The sequence below is a fragment of the Numenius arquata genome, chromosome 12, assembly GCF_964106895.1.
Source record: "Numenius arquata chromosome 12, bNumArq3.hap1.1, whole genome shotgun sequence".
NCBI classification, from domain to species: Eukaryota; Metazoa; Chordata; class Aves; order Charadriiformes; family Scolopacidae; genus Numenius; species Numenius arquata.
In genome coordinates, this window is record NC_133587.1 from 11,681,621 (window position 1) to 11,707,780 (window position 26,160).

At 54.6% G+C, this 26,160-nt stretch overlaps 1 protein-coding gene across 1 annotated transcript in view; it reads right to left on the reverse strand.

The window, feature by feature from the left end:
• Positions 1-24,058, reverse strand: part of PLCG1 (phospholipase C gamma 1) — a 46,748-nt gene extending 22,690 nt beyond the window's left edge. Inside the window, exons 1-4 of the mRNA XM_074157688.1 lie at positions 23,857-24,058; positions 4,383-4,535; positions 3,148-3,241; positions 2,369-2,416 (exon numbers count right to left, since the gene is read on the reverse strand). Of these exons, the coding sequence (XP_074013789.1) occupies positions 2,369-2,416; positions 3,148-3,241; positions 4,383-4,535; positions 23,857-24,058 (497 nt within the window). The remainder of the gene's footprint in view (positions 1-2,368; positions 2,417-3,147; positions 3,242-4,382; positions 4,536-23,856) is intronic.
• Between the last annotated feature and the right edge of the window lie 2,102 nt (positions 24,059-26,160).

A 26,160-nucleotide genomic window follows, 5' to 3' on the forward strand; every position in this document is an offset into this window, starting at 1 on the left:
CAGCCGGGAGAAGGCGGAAAGGAAAGGGCTCCGGCGCAGGAGGCTGGGGCAAGCATGGGGTACAGGAACACCAGAGACTATGTCTTCAGCTGCCAAAAACCTGGCTGTTCTGGAAAGGACCAAGGATGGTTTGCAAAAGAAGCGTTTTTCAAAAAACCCACCACTCGCCATTCCCTTTTCAAACCCATTTCCAGGCTCAGAAGCAAAAGCAAAGAGCCCGGCGACACTGAAGTTAATGCTGAAGCGCCTCATAAGGGCCAAGATTTCATCCAAGAGATGTACGTGCCCCGTAACTGCTGCCTCTACCTTGCAGAGAACACATGGATGCTTGTAAAATGGGGAGACCCAAAATCTTTCCGCATTCCCCCTCTGTTGGTGTTTTGCTCCTTTCGCTGCCTGGGCTGGAGCAGCAGCTCTTCCAATTAAGCGTTTTGGGTTGGAACCTCTCCCCTTGGTTGATAGGTAAGGAACATATTGTATTTTGCTGCCTTAATTCTAAATGCTAATAGAAAGATGATAAGAAAAGCAACAGGCTGGCTTTCAGCTCTGCTGATCACGCCTTGGGCAGATGAGTCTGAACATGCGGTCTCTTTTGTCCTGCTGGGATGCCATTTCATCAGTTTTTCAGTATAATCAGATGAGAAAAACCTCAATTTTTTTCCATTTCTCCTGAATTCATCCTCCAAAACCCCCACGCAGACCCCCCAGCACCTGCCCCAGTGCTCTCCATTGCTGAATTAAGAAATATTACGCCCGGTCACCACTGAAAACCAGTTCACTGCGTATAAAACCCAAGCCTGGAGTTGAAAGGTGTGTGGCATATGCAGAGCAGCTGCAAGAGATTAAAGGCGCCTCTCCTTCCCTTTCTGCCTCTGCAAGGATTTATCCCTCCTCCGCAAAATCCCTGTGCACCCAACGGTGCTCTCGCCACATCACAATATAAATCACTGCAAAGGCAAAAAATGTCCAATGCAGCAGGATTTCCCCAGTGCAACACACTCCTGCTCCGGTTAGAGATATAGAGAGGTTGAATTTAACCCCTTGCTCCCTGACAGCGGGACCATCTGCCTGTCCTGGCAGTCATGGGGCAGCACCCTGCATCTGGGAGGCAGGGACAGCGGTGGGGACCAGAGCGGGATGAGGGGACCTGTTTGCTTCTCCTGATGAGTATGGAGCAGTGATTTTTGCCTGCCGATCCACAGGACCAACCTGTCTGACCACAATTGCCCACAGCCTGACCATGATTACCCACAGTTCCCCAGCGGCACATCCCTGGCACAGAGAGCCAGGTTCACAGGGCGGGTTCCTTGGCAGGAGCTTGCTGCAAGGATGAGAAGCATTCCAGGGCTCAGGGTGAAACGTGGAAATTGGTAGTGGGGTGAGATCAATGGCACCAACAGGGACCAAGTGCAGGATGTTCTGGAGCATCCCGGTGCTCTGTGCCCGGGCACACAGAGAGGGCAGATGGGGCCAAGGTGCTCCACTGCAGCTGGGGAGTGAGCTGATGTGGGAGCATGTCTCCAGCACTGCCCTCTCCGGAGGAATTCCCCTACCCCAGGAGAGCACATTAATGTGGAAATCAGTGTTGAAAAGTTAATGGGCTCACTTAACATCACAGGGGAAACTGTGTCCCAGGGCTGAAAGGAGGCAAGTAACAGCACCTGGGGAAGAGAAGACTGGTGGCCGGTGGGTGGCCGGGGAAAGCAGGGTATGGCAGCAGCAGCAGAAAGCAGAGTGTAGTGGAACTTGCCCCCTCAGCAGCGAAATGTCCCTTCCCTTATCCCCTCATGATGGACCATGACCCAATACCCCTTCCTTATCTCTTCATGATGGGTCCAAGCATGACATTTCACCTGCTAGGACATCACTAAGCATAACCCCACAAGTAGTGGCCCTGCTGCAGCCCATCAGCCTGGAAGCCAAGCAGTGGGATGATCCATGGCCTCATGGACCTCAGAGAAGGAGAATAAACCGCACAGGGTGGAGAGTAACAAACACAACGCAGTTCAGCTCTGATGGGGTGGCCAGAGCTGCTCGTTGGCTCTTTGGTGTCTGGTTCCTCGGGTGATGCCAGCTGGGGGTGAAGGTGTTTCATGGCTATGGGGTCTCAAGGTGTTACTGGGTCTAAACAGCTGGGAAACACGTCAGGGAACAAGACAACTCTTTAATGCTTTTTTAATTCATTGAAAATCAGCCAGAGAAATATTGGGACTTGAATTAAGGTTCCTTGGAAACGAAAATTAAAAACCTAAAGAACCCAACAAAAAATCCAAAGTAAAGGTTAGGGCTTCAAGTCAAAGGTAAACCCTTCCAGCTCAAACCCTCCTGTGAACGTGCAGGTCTGTGCAAACATTTGCTCTCTTCTTACCTGTCTTCCCGGTTGCGATCCAGTGAATAGAACTGCTTCCGGAGCCACCTAAATGGAAAGGCACAAACATGCACACACTGAGCCCCAGCTCCTCAACAACAAGCCCGATTGGTTTGGTACTACCTCTGGAAGATGCTCGACACCTTGCCATCTGCTCCCACAGCCCTCCGTCCCACCAGAGGACTTGGCTCTGCTCCCCTTCCAGAGGCAGCCCAGTCTGTTTTCATGCAGGCAACATGACCCCCTGGAAAACTCTCTCTGTCTGAAAGTGAGCAAAACCCAAGCCAAAACCCAAAGGTCCTGTCTTCTACGTGCCTCTACACTGAATTGTTACAGATAATACAGGCTGGGCACACACAAAAACATCTGTTTTGTGGTAAAGCTCCTTTCCCCTGCATGCATGTGAGATCAAACTCTGGCCGTAGATGATGTAGCACAGTGGGTCATAGAATCATAGAACGGTTTGGGTTGGAAGGGACTTTAAAGAACGTCCAGTTCCATGCCCCTGCCACAGGCAGGGACACCTCCCACTAGACCAGGTTGCTCAAAGCCCCGTCCAGCCTGGTCTTGAACCCCTCCAGGGATGGGGCATCCACAGCTTCTCTGGGCAACCTGGGCCAGGGTCTCACCACCCTCAGAGTGCAGAGACGGGGGTACCAGGGCAGCATGGCTCAGAGAGGGAACGAGGTGGTGTCACTGTGGTCACCTTTTTCTGTCACAAAAGGACAGAAAAGGGAAAAAAAAGGAAAATAAGTGCAGGACAAGGAAAAGTTCCTCACCGTTCAATCTGCAGGGGGGTGGCAGCCCTTAGAGTGTCTGCCACCAGCCAGTTCAGCCCCTTGATCCACATGTTGACCTCATCCTCGGAAGTGGCTGTGGAGAGTGCACAGGAGAAACGGGAGGAAGGAACATAGAAGCTGATCACCAACCCAAACCTCTTGGGATCATCCCCAGCATCTTACATTCCCTATTCCTTCTTTCATCCCCCTTCTGACAAAAGCCCCCTCCCGTGCAGATCTGCCCAGTTCTTCTCCTTGCCAAGCTCCTGCTCCCCTCCTGTGGGATGTCTGCGGCTGAATGGACCCCTTGGCCCTGCACTTCATGCTCTCCTCCCTTCAGTTCCTGAGACCTGGGGGGTTATCTTTGTCCCCAAGCAGTAAGGCTCTGGCTGGCCTGGGTGACAAGCCAGCACCTCCTTGGGAATGTGTGCCATCTCTCTCCTCCATAACCTCCTTGCCACCTCTCTGAGGACAGAAGTGCCGTCTCTGTCCCCGTGTCCTGCAGCACTAGCCCGAAGGCAGAGTTGCCATGGACATTAAGGAGGCAGCATGACTGCCTCCACCAGTGCTTGTCTACGTGGGTTTAAACGAGACACAAGACCGCGTACAGTTAGCAGAAAAAGATATCATCCATCAGCTGAACTGCAGCCAGTGATTAAGAGCCTGTCCTCCATTTGAAGAGGAGATTCAACAGCATACACCTCCCCTCTTTCAACAGCAAAACATGAGGCTGGGTGCTCCAAGCCCAGCCTAAGCCAACAGACAAGGCGTTGAGGAGAGCTGAGACCAACAGCCCAGAGGTACCGTGGCTTCGTGAGTTACCGATTGCCACCAGCAGAGATTTCTGGCTCAGAATTGCAAAGCAGAAGTGAGTGAGATTTTACCACGTTGTGCATGTGGCCGGTTACCACAACGCAGCTGGTGAGGACCAACAGGCCAAGCTGAGATGACACATTTGACTTCAAGCACACATCTGAACTAGGGGCTTCAGTTCACCCAACTTTTGGGTTTGCCAGGCAAAATAATTGACTTAACTAGGGGCTGAATGTGTACCCTTCAGGGAACCGGTGTCACCTTCTTCCAAAGACACCCCCTTGGTGTGGCAAAAAGAGCATCTGCCCAGGGATAGGTTCCAGCTCACTCGTGGAAGGATGCATTCAAAGTTCGTGTCCTGTGGAGATGAGGTGCCTGTCCAACCCTGCCCTGGCACAGCCCAGGGGCCGCGAGTGCTTTACCTTGCAAGCTGAGGGTCTTCAGCCTGAATTCTGTGCCATAGAGGACAACAAAGCAGTGAGACTGGTCCGGTCGGAAACATGGATCCTCCTGGTACCGGTCAAAGTCACGTGAATTTTTTCCTGGACGAATCTCTTTGATTTCACGAATATCCACTAAGAGAGAAAGAGAAAACAAAAGGGGAGTTCAGCAAATAGCTTGAAATGCCCATGGATGAGAAGGAAGGGCACAAATAAAGCAGTTTTAGTCATCTGAAGAGCTGGATTACCACCCATCATGTGATGGCAGACCCAGGCATGTCTATGGCACCAGGGTACCGGCCTCTGAAAAGCTCCGCCCCAGGAATGGTGTTTTCCTGGCTGTGCTGGGAAGCAAGGATGGCACAGCTGCCCCAGCCCAGGCAGAGAGCTGCCAGAGCTCTGAGGGCAGTGGGCAGCTACCAGGGATGGTGCCTTGTAGAGGACTTCTGCATTCAGGCTCAAGTGAGCCATCACAGCAGCCTCCTACTCGTCTCCTACCACAGTCTGAAGAGGTGACCTGCACCCAGAGCTCCAGCACAGCACTATCAGTCAGGTCCTCAGCACAGCCCCAGGAGCCCGGGTCCTCCTGGAGAAGCTGCCCACACCTCTCACCTTAGACAAGCTCTTCAAGAGCCCCCAGCTCACTCCTCAGCCTTCAAAGCAGCACAGAGATCTCACCACTTATCTTGCACACCTCTCTCGCCGTGCGTATGTGGTTGCACAGACACACACTAACCCCTTCTTACCCGATCCCTAGGAAGCCTCCCCAGTCACCACCCTGCTATTTACCTCTGTCCCCACCAAGAACAGTTGGATGTCTCACCCATGGTGATCCCCAGGCACAATGATCAGAGAGCTCTACTGCTACTGCAAGCTCCTTCCCCCTTTAGCTTCACACCTCACTCTTTCCTTTTCCTCCACCCAATGTACAGCTGCAAACTGTACTTATTTTCTTTCTGTCTTTCAAGAAAGAAACTTTTTTTTTTTTTTAAGAAAGCCTTCCTGCTGAGGTGAACCCCCCGTGAAATCCTGTTTGCAGCTACCACATCTTGCAAACACCACACACAGATTTAAGACCCACTCCTCTCCAAATTCAAGTTAGATACTGAAACTTGAGTTGATTCCTGGTTCAAGCAACTCAATGGTGCCCCTCCCTCCCTCCTCCCCACTTCCACCCTAAATCAGGCAGGTCCCGGCAGTGAAAGGCAGGGCAAATCCAGGTGTGGGGCTGGCGAGGAGCAGACCTGCCGGGCTACACGTGTGGGCAGTGAATCCGATGGCATGGCTACAACATCACCTTGGCACCTTCAGCGGTGGCTCATGGAGAAGAGGAGCAGGTAACTCCAACCAGGTACCTCGGAGCTGTGCTCCTCTGCAAAGGGCAGCTGTGAGAACACCAGGACCATTAAACACTGAGCGAGGAGAAGGAGCTGAAGAGACGCTGGTGAGGGAATGTCTTGCAGCTTCCCTCCCCAGAGGAAATTCTGGGAAAGGACTCTCATTGCCATAAAACAAAGAGAAAAAAAAAAACAAACCCAAAAAAACAACAGCAACAAGGAAAAAAAAAAAACCCAAACCCAAGAATCTTTGCTTCCTGGAAAAACAGTTTCTTAAATGCTTGGGGGAATCAAATAACAACATTTCTGAGTCACGTTTCCAAAGCAGATGATGCTTCTGAGCAATGCGGGACAGAGATTACTGCAAACCTGGCGTGTAATTCATCCCAATTAAACTCCACTTACTGCACTCACTGTGGATCGACTCGCCTCCCATTTCAATTTACTGCAGTTTAAAGCTAGACAGCAATGTGACCTGCTCATCACCCCCAGCCGCGGCTGACAGCACCGAAGCCCATCGCCAGAGAAGACGCTCAAACAAACACCACGGGAAGCCAGACACGGGGCTTGACTTTGGGGGGACTGGTTGTGAGCCCTACCAAGGAATGTGGGATCCTCTCCTGGCAGGATACACTGTGCAGCATCTGGAGATGACGGCAGCCTGACACAGGATGTATCCACTGCAATATCCCCCCAAAGCTCAGCAACTCGGGACAAGAGTTGAAAGACCCAGATACTTGGGGGTTCAAAGGGAGGACAGGGAAGGTCCCTAAAATAAGCCAGGGTGGGACTTTTTAAGGCATCACCTACCCTTTGGAAACAAGCTGGCTGGAAGTTCAGATGTTAGCATGCCCTGCCGTAACCTGCCTGTGTGCTCACATCCTTAGTGCCACAGCATGCTAAAAAAACCCTTAAAAAAAAAACCCCATATCACAGTTAAGGTCTTTGCATCCAGGACACACACATCCTGTCTTTGAAGGACGCAGGGCTTGACCAAGGTAGTGGGGAAAGGACTAGCAGCTGGTTTCATGGTAGGTTACCAGGTTACTATTGAAGGAAGGTGCCAAAATATTAATGGCCTGCCTTTGTATCACGCTGTGAGCATCTCGTCTCCGCTTCGGGACATCGCAGTGTGCTAACTCTGCCCTGCGCTCACCTCTTGCCCCACGGAGCACTGGCGGGATAGTAAGTAAGATGGAGCTGTTGTTACAGACTGCATACCTAAAATCCAGGCCATGGAGAGAGCCCTGGAGCGAGTGAGGCGCTTGTCAGAGAGAGGAGGAGGCAGGGAATTCCTGGGGCGAAGGGCAGCCTCCACGAGGACCGTGCGCCCGGAGGGAGCGGGGTAAAAACCTCCAGCCCACGCACGCTTGCAGCTGCTTGCTCATCTCTCTCTCATCCTCCCAAACGTGCCTGCGTGTGCTGGGGAGAAGGCGGGCTGGGGTTTGGTTTGTGCAGCCCTCCTCTCACCGCAGAGCAGCCTCTCGAACCCCATCGTCTCTACTGACTCAGGCACCTTCCCGGCTCCCCTCGCAGCATGGAAGGAAATGACTCTTGGCAAGAAGCACAGCAAGGGCAAATGCCACCAAGCCACCAAGCAAGCGCCGAAACCCTGCTTCCCTGCATCAGCCCCTGCCTCCATCCCACCCAGGTTCTCCCTCCGGCATCCCTCTGCCTGCGCAGGATGGGAGCCGCCGCGCACGGGGGAAGGAGAGATGGAGACATCCATCCATGGAGACATGATATCTTGCTATAGCCTAGGTCTGGCTGGGGTTTTCTCTCATTGGTTTGGCTCCTGGGGGTAACTCCAGCTTTGCACGGTACCAGCCGAGCGGTGCAAAGCCTGCTCAGGGTTGGTTTTGCAAGCTGGGCTGAGCTCTGCTCAACCCCAGCTTTGCTACTGGCACAAAGGCTGCTGGCAAGCTTGTGGCCAACTTGCGGGCCACCCAGCAATGGAGGCAGAGCCTACAAGCACCATCTCCCCTGGCAGCAGCCAGAAGAGGCTCTGGGAAGGCGGCAGCAAAGCCCATCCTTCCTGGAGATGCTCTGAGGTCCTCACGTGGTTCTATGTTGCACGCTGAGCCGTGCAAACAGCTCATGCCCTTCACTGCCTCCCAGCCTTCCCCCCCAGCCCATCACCAGCAGAAAGGCCCTCTACTTCCATTTTCTGGGCAAAGAGCCTTCCCTTCAGCAGGAGCGGGTTGCATCAGAAAGAAAAACTGACCCCAGATCCACCCCCCGGCACCATTCAAGAAAAAAACCCAGCAAATTACCCTCTGGTTACATGAAAACCAGATCCACCCTTGAAGTCATTTAAAATTGAAATTTAGTCCAAGTCTTGTTTAACTGCTGGTGGATTGGGTGTTGTAACGTGTAAGGATAAGGACACTCTGGAACGGGCTTCGAGGGTTGCAAAATCTCCACCTCCAGAGGATTTTTGGGAAGATGTAAAACTGAGAAAAAGGAGAAAAAGGAAAATAAGACACAACTCTTAAGTGCTTGCAGGTAAAAATAAGAGAAACGTATTATGGAACAGCATGGAGAATAAAGTAGCGCCATCTCCCTCTCAATATTTCAACGGAAGCGCCCTGAAGTGGATATTCAGGCCAGCAGCAGATACCAAGAGCTGGAGGAAGACTGTGGCCAACCTTCTCCTGCCGGGTTTCACCGGCCGGTTTATCACTCCATGAGCGACCCTGCCCCGCTTGGGGCTGCTCCGCACCCTGCTCAAGGCTTCGGATTTGCTGACTGCAACCAAACACCGCTCAGCATTCAGGAAAAAAAAAATAAAAATAAAAATAATTAAAAAAAAATCCCCCGTGATTTCAGGGGAAGGGTTGAGCGTGCACTAAGTGCTCTGCTGGATGGGGGCCAGAGCCCTCAGCACCTCGCAGTCTGGAGCCCCGTCACCTGCTCTTTGCTATTTATCAAGCCCTTTTCCACCTCCAAAGCTCCAGACGAGCTCGGCTTTTGTCCCTGCACGGACCCATCCCCGCGTCCACCAGGGATGCTGGAGGAATCGGGCAGAGAGTAACTACCTGAGCTGGAATTTGGCTACACTGCAAAAAAAATTAAAGTGGCTTTACAAAATGCACATTGCACCCATAATGAAGGTGAAATTGGGGTCCAGCACTTAATATCCCCTCCGCAAGAAGCCAAACAGTAACCCCAACCTATCAGAAACACATTTCAGAGGGAAGAGCCATGCGTCTCTCACTAGTATAGGTTTTCAGAGCAACGGTATCTCCACCTCTCAACAAACTGCCCTTAATCGACCAGACTACGGCAGACAGTGCAATGGTGAATTAAACATCTCTGCACAGAGACGCAGCGATGGGGTTACTGCATCCTCCTCCCACCCGCGCTCACAGCCCTGTCTGCCATCAGCGTTGCTCTGCATCAGCTATCAGGTTTCCGAAGGACAATCCCATGCCATTAACAGACAGCTTATCCAGAGAGGACAAGAAGAAACCAGCTGAGGCCTCTAATTTGACCTTACTACTTTTTCAGAGGGCAGGAGGCATGGCTGAGGCACCCACGGAGGCCAACATAAACACCAAACCAGCAGCGCCCTGCGCCCCAGCGAATCCCTCATCCTCTATGAGCTACAAATGGCCATGCTGCTCTTTTAGTGAGGCACCAAAACCCTTGTAAAAAGCTCTCTCAACCCCCACTCCTGTGCCAGGAAGGGACACAGTCACCCCGGTGCTCAGGGGACCATTGGGTCCCACGGCTCCTGTTGCTGCAACACGCGGGTACTTCTCCTGCCTCATGAGATCATAGAATCATAGAATGGTTTAGGTTGGAAGGGACCTTAAAGACCATCCAGTTCCACCTCCCTGCAATGGGCAGGGACACCTCCCACTAGACCAGGTTGCTCAAAGCCCCATCCAGCCTGGCCTTGAACCCCTCCAGGGATGGGGCAGCCATAGCTTCTCTGGGCAACCTGGGCCAGGGTCTCGCCATCCTCACAGCAAAAAATTTCATCCTGAGATCTCATCTAAATCTACCCTGTTCTGGCTTGAAGCCATTATCCCCAGTCCTACCAATACACACTGTTGTAAAATGTCCCTCTCCAGCATCCTTGTAGGCCCCCTTCAGATACTAAAAGGCCACAATAAGGTCTTCCCGGAGCCTTCTCTTCTCCAGGCTGAACAACCCCAACTCTCTCAGCCTGTCCTCACAGCAGAAGGGCTCCAGCCCTCACAGCATCTTCGTGGCCTCCTCTGGACCCACTCCAACAGGTCCATGTCCTTGATGCAGGTAAAGCTATTTTCTCCTCCAGACTCGGCTCAGTTGTGTCTCAGATTATTCCAAGGAGTTGCTTCATCTCACCTGCTACTCACACCAGCAAACATCAGTTTTTGCTCCGAGCCACCGCATTTTGCTATGAAGTGACCATTGCATTAGCTCTACCCTAGAAACCGCAACATCCATGCAGAGAGCACCTCGGGAGAGAAGATGCTGGGAACACAAATAGCTCAACGGGCTGGAGATGGGGCGACAGGGAGCTCCCAATTAGCCAAGATGACTGGCACTAGCCTGGATCCCGACTCAGATCCTGGCTCACCTCTCAACGATCTCCGACAGGCAACGTGGAGTGGGAAGATTTTGGCAGAGAGCTTAAATGCCTCCCTGGGAGCCGGCACCTCTGCTGGGGCTCCGGCAGCCCACGCGGGGCACGCAGGGACGTGCCGGCTGCTCTGCGGGCACCGGTGCTTCCTGCCCGCGCCGCCCGCTGCTGCTGCGCCCCTGGGCCACGTGTCCTGCGGCTGCTGAGCTCCAGTTCCCTCCTCCCCGGTTCCACCCCCTCCCCCCCCCCCCCAAATCCTTATCGACTGTAGAGGAAACTAGAGGAGATGCACAGGGAGATTAGGAGACGCTAAGCAGCTGCATCGCTCTGCAGGTCGGAGGAGAGGATGCGAGGAACCGCCCCATCCCTCCTCCATCCCATGCACCTTTGTTATGGGCTGGAGCAGGGAGGCAAAGGTCCTGCCCAGACATCATCTTGATGCTACAGGGCACTGTGGACCTCTCCCCAGGCTGACCCGGACCTTGCTTGCTGCTCCACCAGCTTTAGCCTCACACAGGTGGCCTTGAAGAGCTCATGAACATCCTCCTGATGCTAGAAGCAGAGGTAGCTGTGGGCTGGCAGCTGCCTGTCCTGTCTCGTCAGCACATCTCTCCTGCTTGGTCTCAGCTGCGAGAAAACACGAGTTAAGAAACCAAAGCTGAGCCAGCGGCATCCTGCTTTGCTCACTATCTCACAGCCTCTGCCCACAGCCCGGCGCAGATGTAAAGGCTGGCAGTTTCCACCCTGCTGGTCTCAGCCATCCCAGGGACAACTTCAGGCTCAGACCCACCTGGCTTGAGCCACCTCCCTGCCAGCGTTGCCACCATGCCCATCACCACCGCATGGCCTCAGCGCAGCTGAGAAGGTGGCATTGGACCCCTCTCTGCATGACCTTGGGCAAAGCTCCTTGGGGAGCTTGAGGAGACAGGCAGCAAACACCGGGTGAGGGCCCCAGCAGTCCCCCTCCTGGGATGATTCAGGGGTTCCTCTTGTCCTCCATGAAAATTTTGTCATAGGGTTTTGTACCAGGATTTCTGGATTGTGCTGGGCATCCAGGGCTGCTGGCTGTACCCTATTCTGTGCGTGAGGCTGGCACCCATGAGAGCCCTGGACTTGTTGCACCTTCACCACGCAGGACACGGGAGCACATTTCCACCCCAAATATAAGCAGAGCCACCCCAAGTATGGTAAGCCCCAGTCTTCGCTTGCACAGACACTGCTCTGAAGAAGTCATGTCCCTTCTACAGATGAAATAAGGCCAGTGGCACCCTGCAGAGCCACCCTTCAGTCATCAGCCTGGTCTGTTCAAGAGGCACAAGCTTCCAGTGACTCAAATGGAAAGGGGAAGCTCGGCACTGGTGCTTCTGGACAGACGGTCTGTCTAGGGATGGCTCCATAAGCCACCCCCAAGGTGACCTTCTTCCTGCACAGCATCAAGGGCTCCATCACTCTCAGCCCTGCCTAGGTGAGAAATGTAACAAACTTAGAGGAGCACAATGAAATGGTGAGAGGATGGGGGAAGCTGAAGATCTCCTCCAACCTCTCCAACTTACCTCTCCCTCTCTCCCTCCCAGAGGGAGGAGATCTGAGAGGTGCCGCAGGGGGCAGGGATGGATCAATGGGGTACCTTACACAGTGCTGTGTCTCAGCATGGAAAGGGGTGAGATGCTTAAGAAAGCTGCTCCCCACACAGGCGTCCCCCATCGAAGGGCTCAACTTCTGTGCAACATCCCTGCATCCCTCTCCTTGGGCTTACAGGGTCACTGATGTCCCCAGACCCTCAGCCACCTGGAGGACTCCTACCCACTGCCAACACTGCCTGGGAAGGGGATGGGACCAAGCAGACTGGCAAAAAAAGAAGCAGGAAAGAAAGGCAGACGTGGCAATCCAGCCAAAGGCACAGCTCACAGCCTGACACTCAGGAGCTTGGCAGGGTCAACGAGGACGCTCTGGCAGAGGTAGATCTGGGGACTTGGCTGTCCAACAGCAGCAAGCTTTCCTTGGAGCTCTTTGTGGACTTTTGCACCCAACATAGGTGTCTTCTCAACTCTTTCATGCCCTGGGATCCCGTCATGCCCCACCACAAGGCAAATGGAGACAAGAGTGACTACACACTGTCCCCAAGACAGGGCACAAAGGCAAGGAGTGAAAACTGAAGGACAGAAAAGACTTGTCACACTGGCGGCAAATGCCAGTGATGTTCAGCTGCCGTGACTCAGTTTTCATCTATCCTACCAGTGGATGCAATCAAGTTTCCGTGACAGCGATTTAACAGCAGAGATGACTGCTGGCCAGGACACTCAGTGAGCAGAGATATGGCTCATTCATGTCCCTACCAAGGCTTAAGCTCTTCAGTGTCAGAGTAAGGTTGGGAAGAGAAGAACAGGATAAAGATCCCATCTGCTGCTGAGCCACTTGAGGTCACCACAAAGTCTGGACCTCTTCCCCCACCATGCTCAACTCAAAAGCTGTTTTAAGACAGCAAGGACTGAGTATTCACTAAAGCACAGATGTGATTTCCAGATGTGTGCCCTCCCCTAGGTCTCCCTGTATGCCGTTATCTGCAGCAGAGGCCCCAGAGGGCTGTACCGCCTCCACTGATAATGCAGGGAGAAGCTGAGGCACCGCCTCATGTCACGTCCTCCTCCTCAGACTCTCCGTGCGAGTCCCTTCCACCCACTGCACCATGAACCAGAGAAAGAGTCAGTTACCAGAAGGGCTGGTGGTGAAATCAAACCTGCTCTGTCACAAAGTGCTTAAAAATGGAAAAAATTAATCTCCTCTACCCTTTTCACCAGTTTTGCTCTAACCATGATGGGACCATTGATGGTGCTGGCTTCACCTTCCATTGCCAAGGCAAGAGTATGGTTGATAACCAGTCAATGGCATCTTCTTATAGCACCGTCCAACTGAAGATCTCCAGGCACTGAGCAGATACCTAAGCCACACATCACCCTAGCAGGAGACATTATCAGTTTGTGTGGGCGATGGTCTTCACACCAGGCTCCTCTGCCACTTGGGTTTGTTTTTTTCTTAATGACCTCACCTGGGATTTATTTGGTCCCCAGAACTGGAGACCTCTTCCTGCTTGCTCACTGACCTGCTCCATGCTTCATACCAAACCTGATGGGCCAATACTCAAAAATTTCATGCTCTCATCTCTCGGCCTTTTCATAACATGCCCCAGAGCCTGAGCTGCTGGGGATTATGGGGACCACACTCCAACCAGAAGCAAGACCTTGACAACAGGCTGACACAAAGCATTAAGCAACACACGAGACAGTGAAGGGATGGGGAAATAAAACATTTTCTGCTGCCTTGCTGGGATGTAGAGCCAAGTTGTGTCCCAGCAGAGCCAACTGCCTTCTGCCCAGCAAGCCTGGGGAGCCCAGCACTGCTCGGGGTCTGCTCTGGACCCAGGACAGCTTTTTTGGCCCTCTGAAGTTGAGGAGGGCTGTGAGCTGGCCAGGATTAGCAGGACAAGAATTGCTGGTTCGACTAAGATGGGGGTATCCAGCATACCCTGGGTTCCTGGCCAGAGAAACCAGATGAGTGATGCCTGTAGGACAGGCACTGGCAGAGATACTCAAGCACAGCAGCTCAGGGAGACGAGGCAGCAAGACTTCTGCTTCTGCTCTGATGCAGCCCAGAGGTAGGACAGCCTTGCCCTTTGCTCACACCAAGAAGGACCATGTCAGGCAGCACCTGAATGCTCTGCAAAAAAAACGAGCCAGCCCCCACCCCACCTCCCCACCAGCTGGAAAGCGGACCTAAGGGGTGCAGATTTAAAGGGCAGGGTGCCAAGGGGGTTAAAGTCCTCTTGGACACCCCGTGCTTCCCACACGGCTGAGCTCCCACCTGCAGCCACCACAGTTATCTGACTTGGGGACCGCACGTGCGGAGACACCCCCCAGAGAGGGCGAGGAGGAGGGTTGAAGGATGCACCGGCACAGGCAGGAGGGATGTCCTTTAATCACCACATCACCTGGCGTGTCTGGGAGCAAGTAAACAGGAAAAAGACTCTCAAGCAGCTGCTCTACCCAGCATCCCCATGGGCCACAGCCTGCTGTGACAGCCTTCCTTGATGTCCCCTCTCGGTGACAATGACTTCCAACCCTGGCTGGTCTGGCCCTAGCAGGGATGGGGTCCTCCCCAGCGCAAGCCTGGGAGGAGAGGAGCGAGGCACAGGGCAGAGCAAATCGAGGGAGCTCCAGCGGAGATGAAGAGCAGGACACCACCACGCTGGAGCAGCTCACAGTGTCAGGAGGCAGCAGAGCAGCCACAGCATCGCCGTGCTCTTGCAGGGGACTCTCGTGCCCGTCCCTCCAGGTGCCACAATCCTGGCAGCACAGTGGGATGGACCACAGCTGGGTGACCATGCATCTCGGCTGCTGGGTGACAGGTCTCGAAGCTAGAGGGAAAAGGCAACCGCAGGCAACCTCAGTCCCTGAGGACAATTCATGCTGCGGGTCACTCCCCCAAGGGCCACGGGTGGGAAGGTGGCAGCAGTGACCACGTCTGCAGGAAGGCAGCAGTCCCCCACGCAGCCCTGTAAAGGTAAAGGCTGGGATGGGCAGAAAGGCTGAGCTGCAAACACGAGGCAGCACAACTCGGAGTGTGATGGTTTCATGCATCAAGGCAGGAAAAAAAAAGTTACATTCCGAGAAAAAGAAAATAAATGCATTTGTAATGGATTGGAAAGAAAAAACAACCCATAAGGCACAGTCCTGCCCCTCCTGCCATGGCCATCACCCGTTTTGTCCTCACAGCCTGCAGACAAAGTCAGCTCAGCAAAGCATCATCCCGTTCATGGAAGCTTATGTGCTGGACCACAACCTCTGCTGGGACAATCTTTAAAACAACAGTACGGGTTTGTCTGCCTGTGGCGTGGGGGCACCGTATTAACCCCACGAGATGAGACGACTGACCAAGACCTCAGAACCACAAGCGTTTGCAAACAGAAGGTAGGAGCTGCAGGGGAAAGCAAGGGAGAGGTCCTCGCCCGACTCTGGAAGGCTTTCCACAAGTCTCCAGCCAGCTCGACTTTGGAGCCCCAGCTCCAAATTGGGCTGAGGAGCCACCAGACCACACAGGCAGCGGAGACAGAGCTGAAAAGCAATCTGAAAATCACAGAGACTTTTTGGAGCGTGGGCTGCCAGCTTCATACAGCTCTGCTGATTTCTACAGATACCGAGCTGCCAGCTTCTGCCAGAGACTCCAGCCCTGGGCCTGTTGCTTTTTGGCTGCTCCACATGAGCAGAGTCACATGTCCTCCCGCTGTCTGACACATCAAGGTGCTCCATATGTGACGGGGATATAGCAAGAGGCAGCCAAGGTGCCCAGAGATAAGGAGAGCTGGGACAGGAGGGACGAGCCTGGCACGGCAGAAGCAGAGAGCTCTGCCTGCAGTTCCAAGTGCTGGGGGATCTTCAGGAAGGCAGAAAATTCTCAGAAATGAGGAAGTTTCTCATTTGAATCAATGTCCAAAAGCTCAAAAAAAAAAAAAGGTAGTATTTTCCATGAAAACTAGCTCTTATACAACACAAAAATCCTCAAAACTTAAAGATTCAAACAATTTGAAAGGAAAGCTTTTCTCCAGCACTGCAGTCCCTTTGGGAGTAGCCGTTGTCACCGTGTCCCCCTCCCGAGGGCTCTCCCCGGTCCAGGAGACACCCTCCCACCGCTGCCTGATGTAACACCTCCGGCAGCGAAACCACGCTCAGCGGAACAGATGAGCAGGGACGTCGGAGCGGAGGAAAAGCCATGAGATCACCCACCCACCCGCCCCCGAGCACGGCAGGATACAGTCACTGAGCAGAGGATGTGCTAGATGTTAAACTGATGTCACGGGTGATACCAGCAGGACAGAACCAGCAGCAGCAAACACCGCGACCAAGTGAGCCAAAAAGCCTTACAGGTAGGGTTTTGCTGGGACAGTCGCAGGTTTCTGTGATACCCCGGCTGTCAGATACCAAATCAGCTCCATACATCTGCAGGCATCTGTTGAACATACAAACCTTTCTTCTTTTATCCTTCTCTAGACAGGTCTCCTTCCAGTTGCTCTATTTCAGCATCATCTTCCACCATCCGCTCTTCAGGCTTCTTTGGCCAAGGGGAAGAAGGGAGTATGTGGGGGTAACCTTTCAAAAGCATCACAAGGACATCAAAATTTAATCCCCACTGATTTCTACTGCCCTTAAACCTCAGACCACACTGGAAAAGAACAAAAAAAATCTCCACTGGCTTCAGACATTTCCTTTTATTGTCTAACAAGGTTCAGTCGATGGTTTAAACTCGGAGCCACAAAGGGGTTTGTGATCGAAGCCCCACACCTCCGCACCACACGCTGCAAGCTCTTCCTGGACTCCCTGCACCCCTCCTTCATCATGTGCTTCACACCAGGTCCTACCAAACCCACAACGGTGCAGAAGCAGGGGACACAGCACCCAGGGCTTGCTGCAGCCCCAGCCAGTCCACCCCGGCTCTGAGAAGCACTGTCACACACCTCCGGACCCAAACCACCAGCCCAGCTTTTGGCTGACCTGCAGTAAGCAGAGACCATGGCCGTTGACCCCTTCATCTAATGATGAAGGTGTGGTCCTGCTCTATCACCACGCTTGACGGTGGGCTGATCTGGAAGAAGTCTCACAGCTCTTGGAGGCCAGTTTCATAGCCTGGATGAGACGCTCAGCACAAACCGTTTTGCAACGCCGACCCCAGCAGGATCCCACTTTGGCAGAGACAGAGGAGATGGACACACGGCCTCCACTTCCAGCAGAAGTTGCCATCCAGAAGTTACCATCCATGGCCTGAGCTGCTGCAGCTGGGCAGGGCAGGACACAAGCAGGAGCTTGTGTGATGTAGCCAAAACTGTAAGGCAGTCCCAACCGAGCTCCTGCTCCATCCCGAGTGCTGGCAAGTTTTACATCCCGGTCCAACTGCCCATCACAGTGCAGCGGTGTCCCTGGGGTCACTTCCCAGGGGCCACAACACTGTCTGAAGGGGAAGGTCCCAGCCGAAGAGCAGTGCTTGAGTTCCCAGGATCACAAAAACTTCATAAAGGAAGGCTGTATCCCTGGGGCAACTCGGTGGTCAAGCCTCCTCTACCTCATGCAACGTTCAGGGGCAGGGACCTTAGCACTGCTCAGGGATGGGGACTTTAGCATCGACCCCCCACCCCCCCCAGACTGCTGCTGAGACTGCAGACAAGCCTCTTCTCCTCCATCTGCAATCTGCGAGATATGCAGAAGGTCACACGGCTGCTCGCGCAGGGCCGGGCGATGGCATCGCCAACAGCCGGCACGTCTCGGGGGTGTTCACAGCGCGCACCACTGCGATTAGATAACGGAGCTCAGCAAACGCTTGGCCGATAAGGATGACTCCCCCCCGCCGCGCAGGCAGAGGGAGCTTAAACAAAGAGCAGTAAAAAGGTCACAGATTGGGTTGGGCCACCGCTGGCTCAGCTCGGAGATGGGGCACGTTAAAAGTCCTGTACAAAAATCCCACGACAAAACTGCCCCCGGAGACGGGAGGTGACGGCACCGAGCGCACGAGGTGCTCCTCTGCGGAGCCAGGTGCTGAGATCCAGCTTACTCAGATGCTCCTCTCACCACACGTGGTGTCCACACCAACATGGCTGCCCGCAGGCAGGGAGGGAGCCGAGCCACATCGCTTCTGGCCTGAAAACCTGGGGCGCTCAGGCCCTCGGCATAGGTGAGAAGCGATCAGCCCAACGCTACGCAAAACCTCTCCAGCAGGTTTTAATTAGTGGGCTTAAAACCCATAAGCCAATAGCTTCCACGTGGCTGACTGGCTAACGAAGGAACCAGACGGATGGACAACTGGGTGTGGGTACCACAGGTCTCCCAGCTGGCCAACCTCCAGCTGCTCTCTAGGCTGCAGAGAAGCTTTTGGGATGCCAAGGGAGGATGCCAAGGGAGGAGGTAATTCGTGGCCTGTCTTACTACTGCATGAGTAGGGGTTTTCTAACCTGTTCCTCCATCCTGGGAGATGCTACCGGGAAGAGAAAGGAGATGACAGAGGGATGTAAAGCGAGGGAAAGAGGTTGTTTCAGTTTGGAGTTGAGAGTAGAGCTCGTTGGCTTTCCCTGGTTCAACGCAAATATCCTAGTAAGCAGGAAGGGGACTACTAATGACACAAAAAAACCCCTCACTTGAGAAACTCCTACAGCAGAGCTTCAGCGGGGGAAGCTTTAACCATTACAATGGTCACAAGCCCTGCTCTCACCTTCCCACACCAGCAATTTCTGCACCCCCTGCTCCAGGCACCTCAGGAACGAGGAGCTCCCCGTCCTCCCAGCCCCTGCCCAGGCGAGGGGCCGCATCCTGCAGCCCCGGGGTGATGGAGGAGGAGGGGGACCCGCCGCTGCAGGAGCCGTCCTGCACCCCAAGAGGATCCGACGGGGAAGTTTGTTTATCCTTGAAAGCCATTTCTGGCCAAGCCCCTCAGCTTATTCAGATGGCCTCAAAATAATAAAATAAAAAAAAAAAAAAGTAAAAAAAAAGAAAGCTGTGCCTCAGTGGACTAATGAAAGAGGCAGGTAGTTGGAAAGGATGAGGTGAGTACGACCCACCCTTCAGAGTCACTTTGTATTAATATTTCACAGTTCCTGCCTTTTCTTTTACACAGACGACGGCTTTTCTCCACCTCCACGGGACTGAGCTCATTTCACTGAAAGCAAGAATGCAACCAGGGTTTTTTTCGAGGTGGGTTTTTTTTTTTTTTTCTCTCTCTCCCCTATAAAACAAACATCTGCTCCAAATTTTCAGCTCGCTCTCTGAGCAAACTCTCTGAATTTTCTGACGTGTTTCAAGGCAAACAGATCAATTAGAAGCTGGCCTATAACCCCCCAGCATGTGAAGTTATGAATGCAAGACCCTTTTATATTAAAAAAAGAATTACGTAAGACAGGAAGTTTAAAAAAAAAAAAAAGCATAAAAGACAACTGACTCGAGGGATTAGCTCTACTTTGCTTTGGGTGATTAACAAAAAGAATAGAAAATTATTACAGCTCTTCCCATCGTAACAGCCAGGCCCTCTGCAGAGTTGATTAGCAAGAAAGCAATGCATTGGTAATTAGAGCTGGCTGGAACCCTTTTGGATAAAAACAAATATTAATTGGAAAAAAAAAAAATAAAAAAGACACAATCCTAGTTTGCACAAACCGGGACTGCGTTTTGCAGTTTCAGTTTTGATAAAGTCCAGGAGAAGGAGGTGACCACTTTTCAAAGCAAAAGGTTTCCCGCACGGAGAAGTTTGCCCCCTCCTCCCTGTTCCTCAGCTGATCCCGCTCATGGAGAGCCAGGGCCCTCTGGAGCGAGCTGACGAGCTTAACGAAGAGCAGGAGATGGGACCTTTCCAACAGAAGAGGTTCTTCATCCGGGAGCCCAGCTGGCTGGAGCCCCCGCTCTGCCCGCTGCTGAGTCAGAGCTGCTCAGGAGGGGAGGGGTGGGGGACACACATGCTGACAATTAACCCACAAGGTCACCCTTTATGCAACGCTCACAAAGCCCTACACAAGGGTGACAAAGCACCGGGACGAAGGAGAGGGCTGTCACACCAGTAAGAGCTCCCCCCTCCTCCCAGCACTGATGTACCAGACCCCAACACTCGGCTCGTGGGCAGGAAGAAGGCAAGGCTGGGCAGTTTGATGGTGGCCAACAAGGCTGGCTGGTTGCCTGTACATCTGTAGCACGCATGGGTGATGCCACCCAACCCATCAAACACAAGCTACACAATGCTGGTTGGCATCCCTCCGGTCCGATCTCACTGCTGTTTAGAGATGCTGTTCAACACTTAAGTGCTCCGTCCTTACGTGCCAAAAGCTCCTTCCAGAGGCCAGCTCAGATCCCGCTCGCTTCAGTGAGTTACTTGAAATAAAAGATGTCCCATCACCTCTGAAAGTAGCGTGGCCAGCAGAGCTGGCAGCCACAAACCCGTCCGGTCAGGGAGAAGCTGTCAGACGGACAGCACACCACCGCTGAGGCATCAAAGGCATGGAGGATGAGGGTTTCCTTGTGCCTTCCTCCAGGCATGGTCCTCTCCAGCGGTGTGGTGACTTGAAGCCTGCACAGGCTCTGCTCCCCTGTAAGCTCCAGGTCAGCGTGCACCAGACAGCCAAGCACCACCAAAACGTAGATTTTTCACAAAGGTAACAACAAACAAGCAGTTGACTACTGCAACCACCCCAGAGCTCAGGAGAGACCAGACGTACTGACAGACAAGCCCCCACAGATCCTGGGGAGGCAGCAGCTCCACGACACCACTCACGGTGATGTCTAAGCTCTGAAACGGGCAGCACCGTGCCAAGGAGGGACAACTGTGACTGTGCCTGTGACTGAGCCCTCTGCTCCTGGCACAGCACAGCTATAGCCCACACGCCTGAGGCCACCTGGAGACGAGCCAACTGACCCTCTGTCCCCTCATGCACTGCCTACCATGCAGCAGGGGGGTTCCCGAGCTGCAGCCACGGAGGCTGTGCTCTTCCCAACAGGTCAGTAATGGAGTCACACCCCCCAGCACTGCCCACCCCTCCTTGGGACAAATACATATCTCATTTCTGCAAAACCCACTAGGTGCAGGGAGAGGAGCACCGATCCTCCATGCTGGGGTGTTCACGGATCAGATACCTCTCCGAGACCTGGCCATCAAAACAGACATGCCCTGAGTCCGACTTCCATGTGTGCTATCCTGTGGATAGTCATCTGTTCTGAAATGGATAAAAACCCAGGATCATTCCTACTTAGAAAATTGTGTCCACAGGGTTCTGAAGGGTTGCTGGTCTCCACATCTCAAGAAACACAAGAATATTCATTACAGACCCACGAACACAGTTTTTGACCTGTAGACCCCCAGACATAGCCCAGTGGAGATCCTGTTCCAAGGGAAGGAACATCTCACCTCCTGACAGCTGGCTGCTCTCTTCCGCTTGTGGCCTCGCTCACACTGCAAGTTAGGGCCAAACCAGTACTGTCACGAAAAGCAAACCCCAACCCTCCTGCTCCCCACACCAGCATGGCTCATCTTCAAGGGGAGAACTGGGTCAGTCACTGCTCATGGTTAAAACTACCCTGCACTGAAAGGGGATTCTCTTGACTCCAGATCACTTCCCCCTCTGGTTCCCGCCACGGCCATGTGAACGCTGTGCCAGTAAAGGTTGGTCTTCAAGGGGTGGATGAGTCAGGAGGGGAATAGATCGGTGTATTTGCCACGTGAAGCAGAGCTGTCACACACCTGGATTTTCCCAGGCATCCTTTTTTCTGATCAGAAAGCACATCCAGATAAAAATAGGGAAGTTGGCCAACAGCCTGGCATTGCTGGCCACTGATCGCGTGGCTTTGCCTCGCCTGCCTAGATACACAGTCACTATTTGTGTACACAAGCTGATATTTCCACCTGGAGCTCTCGCGCTTCTGTCCAGGAAGTGTTAAAGCAAAGCTCTACTTCTCAGCCCTGCGAAGGAAAAGAGGATGGGTGCTGCTCAGGGTGCTGGGTGACACCAGAGGAGGGGACTGAGGACAGGGCAAGATGCTCGGGTGCAGAGAGGAGGCCACGGGGAAAGCATCCGGCATCAGAGAGATGGGGCTGAAGATACAGCAGCTCTTCAGGCTGATGTCCCCTTTCCCCATCTCGCCTCTCGGAAGGGTCGCACACACTGCGAGGTATGTGCCAGGGAACGTAGAGCCCATGGCCACCAGCCACCCAGCTCACCCACGGCGCAATAGAGGAGCCCCAAGTAATTTTCCACTGTGATGTTCCCCAAATCTTGCTTTTCTTTTGCTAGAAACCTGTGGGTTTCATTTGTTTTTTTGTTGTTGTTGTTTGTTTTTTTTTTAATTTGATTACACACACTCTCTGTTTTTACTGATCTGCTCTTGGCTGTCTGCACAGCACAAGAAGTCCTCACAGCCACGACATTATCATCATTGTTACCACCACGGTTTTGGTACAGAAATTAGAGTTCTCTAAATCTCCCTGAAGTGAAGGTCCCAGCCTTACAAGGACTGCAGCACGTGCTTAGGTCTGCCTACAGGAACAATCGCCCGTGTAGACATCGGCGGGGACCTCTGTCCCGCCATGGGCCACTGACCCACACGTGGTCTGCAGACACTGCCAGAAACCAGTGCCTCGCCCGCAAAGCAAACGGGTGCTTTGCCTTGATTTAAGAACAACTTAAACCCAGGGTCAACGGAGCGTTGAACTCTCCTCCTCTCCCACTGCCTCAACGATCCTAGAGGCCGCTCTGGGAAAGGTATGGAGGAGCTTCATGGCCTAGTGATGCTAACAGAGCCCAAGGCTCCTTCCAGATCTGCCTGCAGATGCCTCTGGGCAGAGGCTAGAGGACTCCTAGCTTCTAGTTTTCAGTTTGAGGCAAAGCAAAGCCCCAAACTGGAAACACCAGCATTTTGTGGTCCTACTATAGAGACGTGACTGTCATCTCTACCTCCTTTCTTCACCTGAGCCCCCGGCAATACTAAGAGCATCCAACCTTTCCACCCTGGGCCAGTAGCACTTGCCAGGAGAGATGACAACCCCTCCAGGGCCTCGCTGTGCCCCAGCAAGGGGCATCCCTCAGCATGGGGAAGGCCACTGCGCCAAGACCGGCGCCAGGACTTATATCACATTACCTCCGTGTGCGTCCCCTCTTCCTCGCCTCCAGCATCGGACACAGACACTGTCCTCGCACTGGTGCGCGTGGGGGCGGGAAAGATAATTTAAGAGAAACAGCAGTAACCTAGGAAACCAACGCCGAGGTTAAAAGTTCCCCAGTGAGGGGCCCCCCTACTCTCTCCCCCTTCCCACCCATCTTTGTGGTTTTACGCTCGCATTTCTTACGCATCTTTTCCCCTGCCCTCCTGGCGCTGGAGGTCCACACCACGCGCGGGAAACCGAAGCCAGCAGGCTGCTGTGCCGGGAGCTGCACCCACCGAGGGACAGCGGGACCCGGCCCTCGGCTGACCGTGCTCCACCGGACCCCATCCCATCATCCCGGGGCAGAGGCGCAGAGGGGAGAAGGGAAGAGAAGGGAATTATGCTACAATATTTTGAGGTTGTTTTTTTCTGCCTTTTGCCCTTTATGCTTCATCTCATCTGTTGCTCCGAGATGCAGCCCCAACAGGGCTCGAACTAATCCTGCCTCCCTCAGAGGCCCCTCACGGCTTTTCGGTGCTGTTAGCCAAGGGAAAAAAGGCACCTACTTTATCCCAGGGGAAGACCGATGCCGAAGAGGGATGCGGAAAGTCGGGAGGCGGCGCTGGGGGCGGCCATGGCGGTACCCGGCCCGCGCATCCCCAAGGCAGGGACACCGGGGGGACACCCCGCCACCCCGAGCTGCTCCGCGGGGGGATGCCGGCCACGGGTTTGGGGTGGTTTTTTCCCCCCCTTTCTCCTCCCCAACGAGCCTGCCGCCCGGCTCCCCAGGACGGCTCCGGCCGGGGCCTCCCCGCACCCATCGCCCCGAGGGATCCGGAGCCCTTCTCCTCCCCTTCCCGCCCGGTTTTCCCGGCCCTTCCCCGCCCGCACTCACCGGCTCCCTCGATCTTCTCGGAGCCGCGGCTCCAGGTGACCTGCCGCGTTTCCAGCTTCACCTGGAAAGTTTTCCGTTCGGGTCGCTGCGACTTTTTGGAGTAAAAAAGGGTCATGACGGTGCCCACCTCCAGGCTGCGGCAGAGGTGGGCTGCCTCCGCCTCGCTGGGGGCTCCGGGGCCGCTGCCCGGCCCGGCCGCCATCAGCGCCGCGAACAAAGGGGGAGCGGGAGCGCCCGGAGCGCTCAGCGCCGCCCGCCGCGCCCCATGCCCGCCGGCTGCGGGAGGAGGAGGAGGAGGAGGAGGAGGAGGAGGAGCGAGGAAGGAGGAGGGGAGGGGAGGGGAGGGAAAGGGGCGGTGGCGAAGGGAGGAGCGAGGCCCCCACGCCGGGGGAGGGACACGGGAGGTCCCCGTGGGGTGCGCACACACACACCCCCCCCGCGGCTCGGCGGGGTGCGACGCTGCCCAATGTGTTGGTGGGGAGCGGGGGGTGTCGGGGTGCCACCGCGCACCCCCGCGGTGTGGGAGGCGTGGGGGGGGGGTAGTAGGTGCATCCCACGGCTGGTGGGGGGTCCCGGGGCTACGTGCCCCACAGCACTCCTGGAGTGCCAGGGGTACCCTGGACACCGCAGAGCTCCTGGGGGGCCGGGGGCACCCCACACCCCACAGCACTCCTGGGATACCAGGGGTCCCCGGTGTGTCATGCACCCTACAGCACAGGGTACAGTGGGCCCCTGGCACCCCACAGCACGATTTTGTGTGGGGTCCCGGCTGTGCAACACACCCCATAGCATGGCATGTGTGGGGTCCCTTACATCCCCCAGTGCTACCACTTGGTGCACAGGCATGGGAACGAGGGGCTCAGCCCCCCGAGGCTCCCGCCACTGCCCCACCACCCCTCGTGCCCACCGTGGGGGCTGCGCAGGGCGAGGGGGCACACGCAAGGATGCAGACAGAAGGAGAGAACAGGCCAGGCCAGCAGCTGCCCCCAGGAGCTATTCTCCTCTCTGCCCCCCCCCCCCCCGCCAGTGACATCCCCAGCCCAGCTGCCTTGGGACAGACCAAGTGGGGTGGCTTTTCCTGGGGACAGTCCCCTCTGTCTGGCTGCCACTGTGGCATAAATCCTGGCATGGCTGCCGCAGCTTCCTCCCCATAAATCACGGCCGGACCTGCAATGGCAGGGGAAGCAGGACAGGGTTTGCGGGGTGGCCAGTGGCATCCTGGCCCTGGGGGATGTGGACCCCTGGGGAGCCGAGCGTCGTTGGGGGGCTCTCCAGCCCCGGCAGGAGGCCACACAAAAGCAGGGTTAGCGAGGGGATAAGCGGTTGAATTCGGAAGCGTTTCAGGGTGGTTTGCTCCATTCATGTGGTTAAAGCCTGCAATTTCCCTTTCTGCTCTGCTGGCCTTCCTCCCTGCCACCCCACGCCCTCCTCCCCATCAGGGCGTCCCAGGGCAGGCCATGGTCCTGGGCTGCCCGGGGCTGGGGACCGAGTCCCGGGTCCAGTGCAAACACTGAGGTGTGGTGGTGGGTCCATCACCCACCCCACAGGTGATGCTGGCCAGGAGGAAAGCAAGGACAGCAGCGCAGGCAGGGATTTCCTACAGAGAGAGGTTGGAGGGAATGTACCCCTATATATAAATGTATAGATAGACGTATATGGGTATGATATATACACATATGTACATACACACACATATACACGTATGTTTGCAGGCCCACGGCAGGGCAGCATGTGGTCGAGAAGCCCTTATCTCACGCTCCAGCCCATGGGTGGGTCTGGAAGGAACATGGTTTGCGAAATGAGGCCCCCATCACTGAGTGCACCCCAAAGTGGGGCAGCTCCCTCTGAAGGCAGGTGGAGCAGTGGGACAGAGACAGGCACAAGCACATGCCTGCATGTGTGTGCACACACGAGGAGCCCTGCAAGGTTCATGGCTGTTCAGGGTCCTACCCAATGTCTGGGCATTAAAATCATAGAATGGTTAGAGTTGGAAGGTACCTTAAAGATCATCGAGTTCCAACCCCCCTGCCATGGGCAGGGACACCTCCCACCAGACCAGGTTGCTCAAAGCCCCATCCAGCCTGGCCTTAAACACTTCCAGGGATGGGGCACCCACAACTTCCCTGGGCAACCTGGGCCAGTGCCTCACCACCCTCACAGTAAAGAATTTCTTCCTAAAATCTAATCTAAATCTCCCCTCTTCCAATTTAAAACCATTACCCCTTGTCCTGTCACTACATCTCCTGACAAAGAGTCCCTCTCCGGCTCTCCTGTAGGCTCCCTTCAGATACTGGAAGGCTGCTA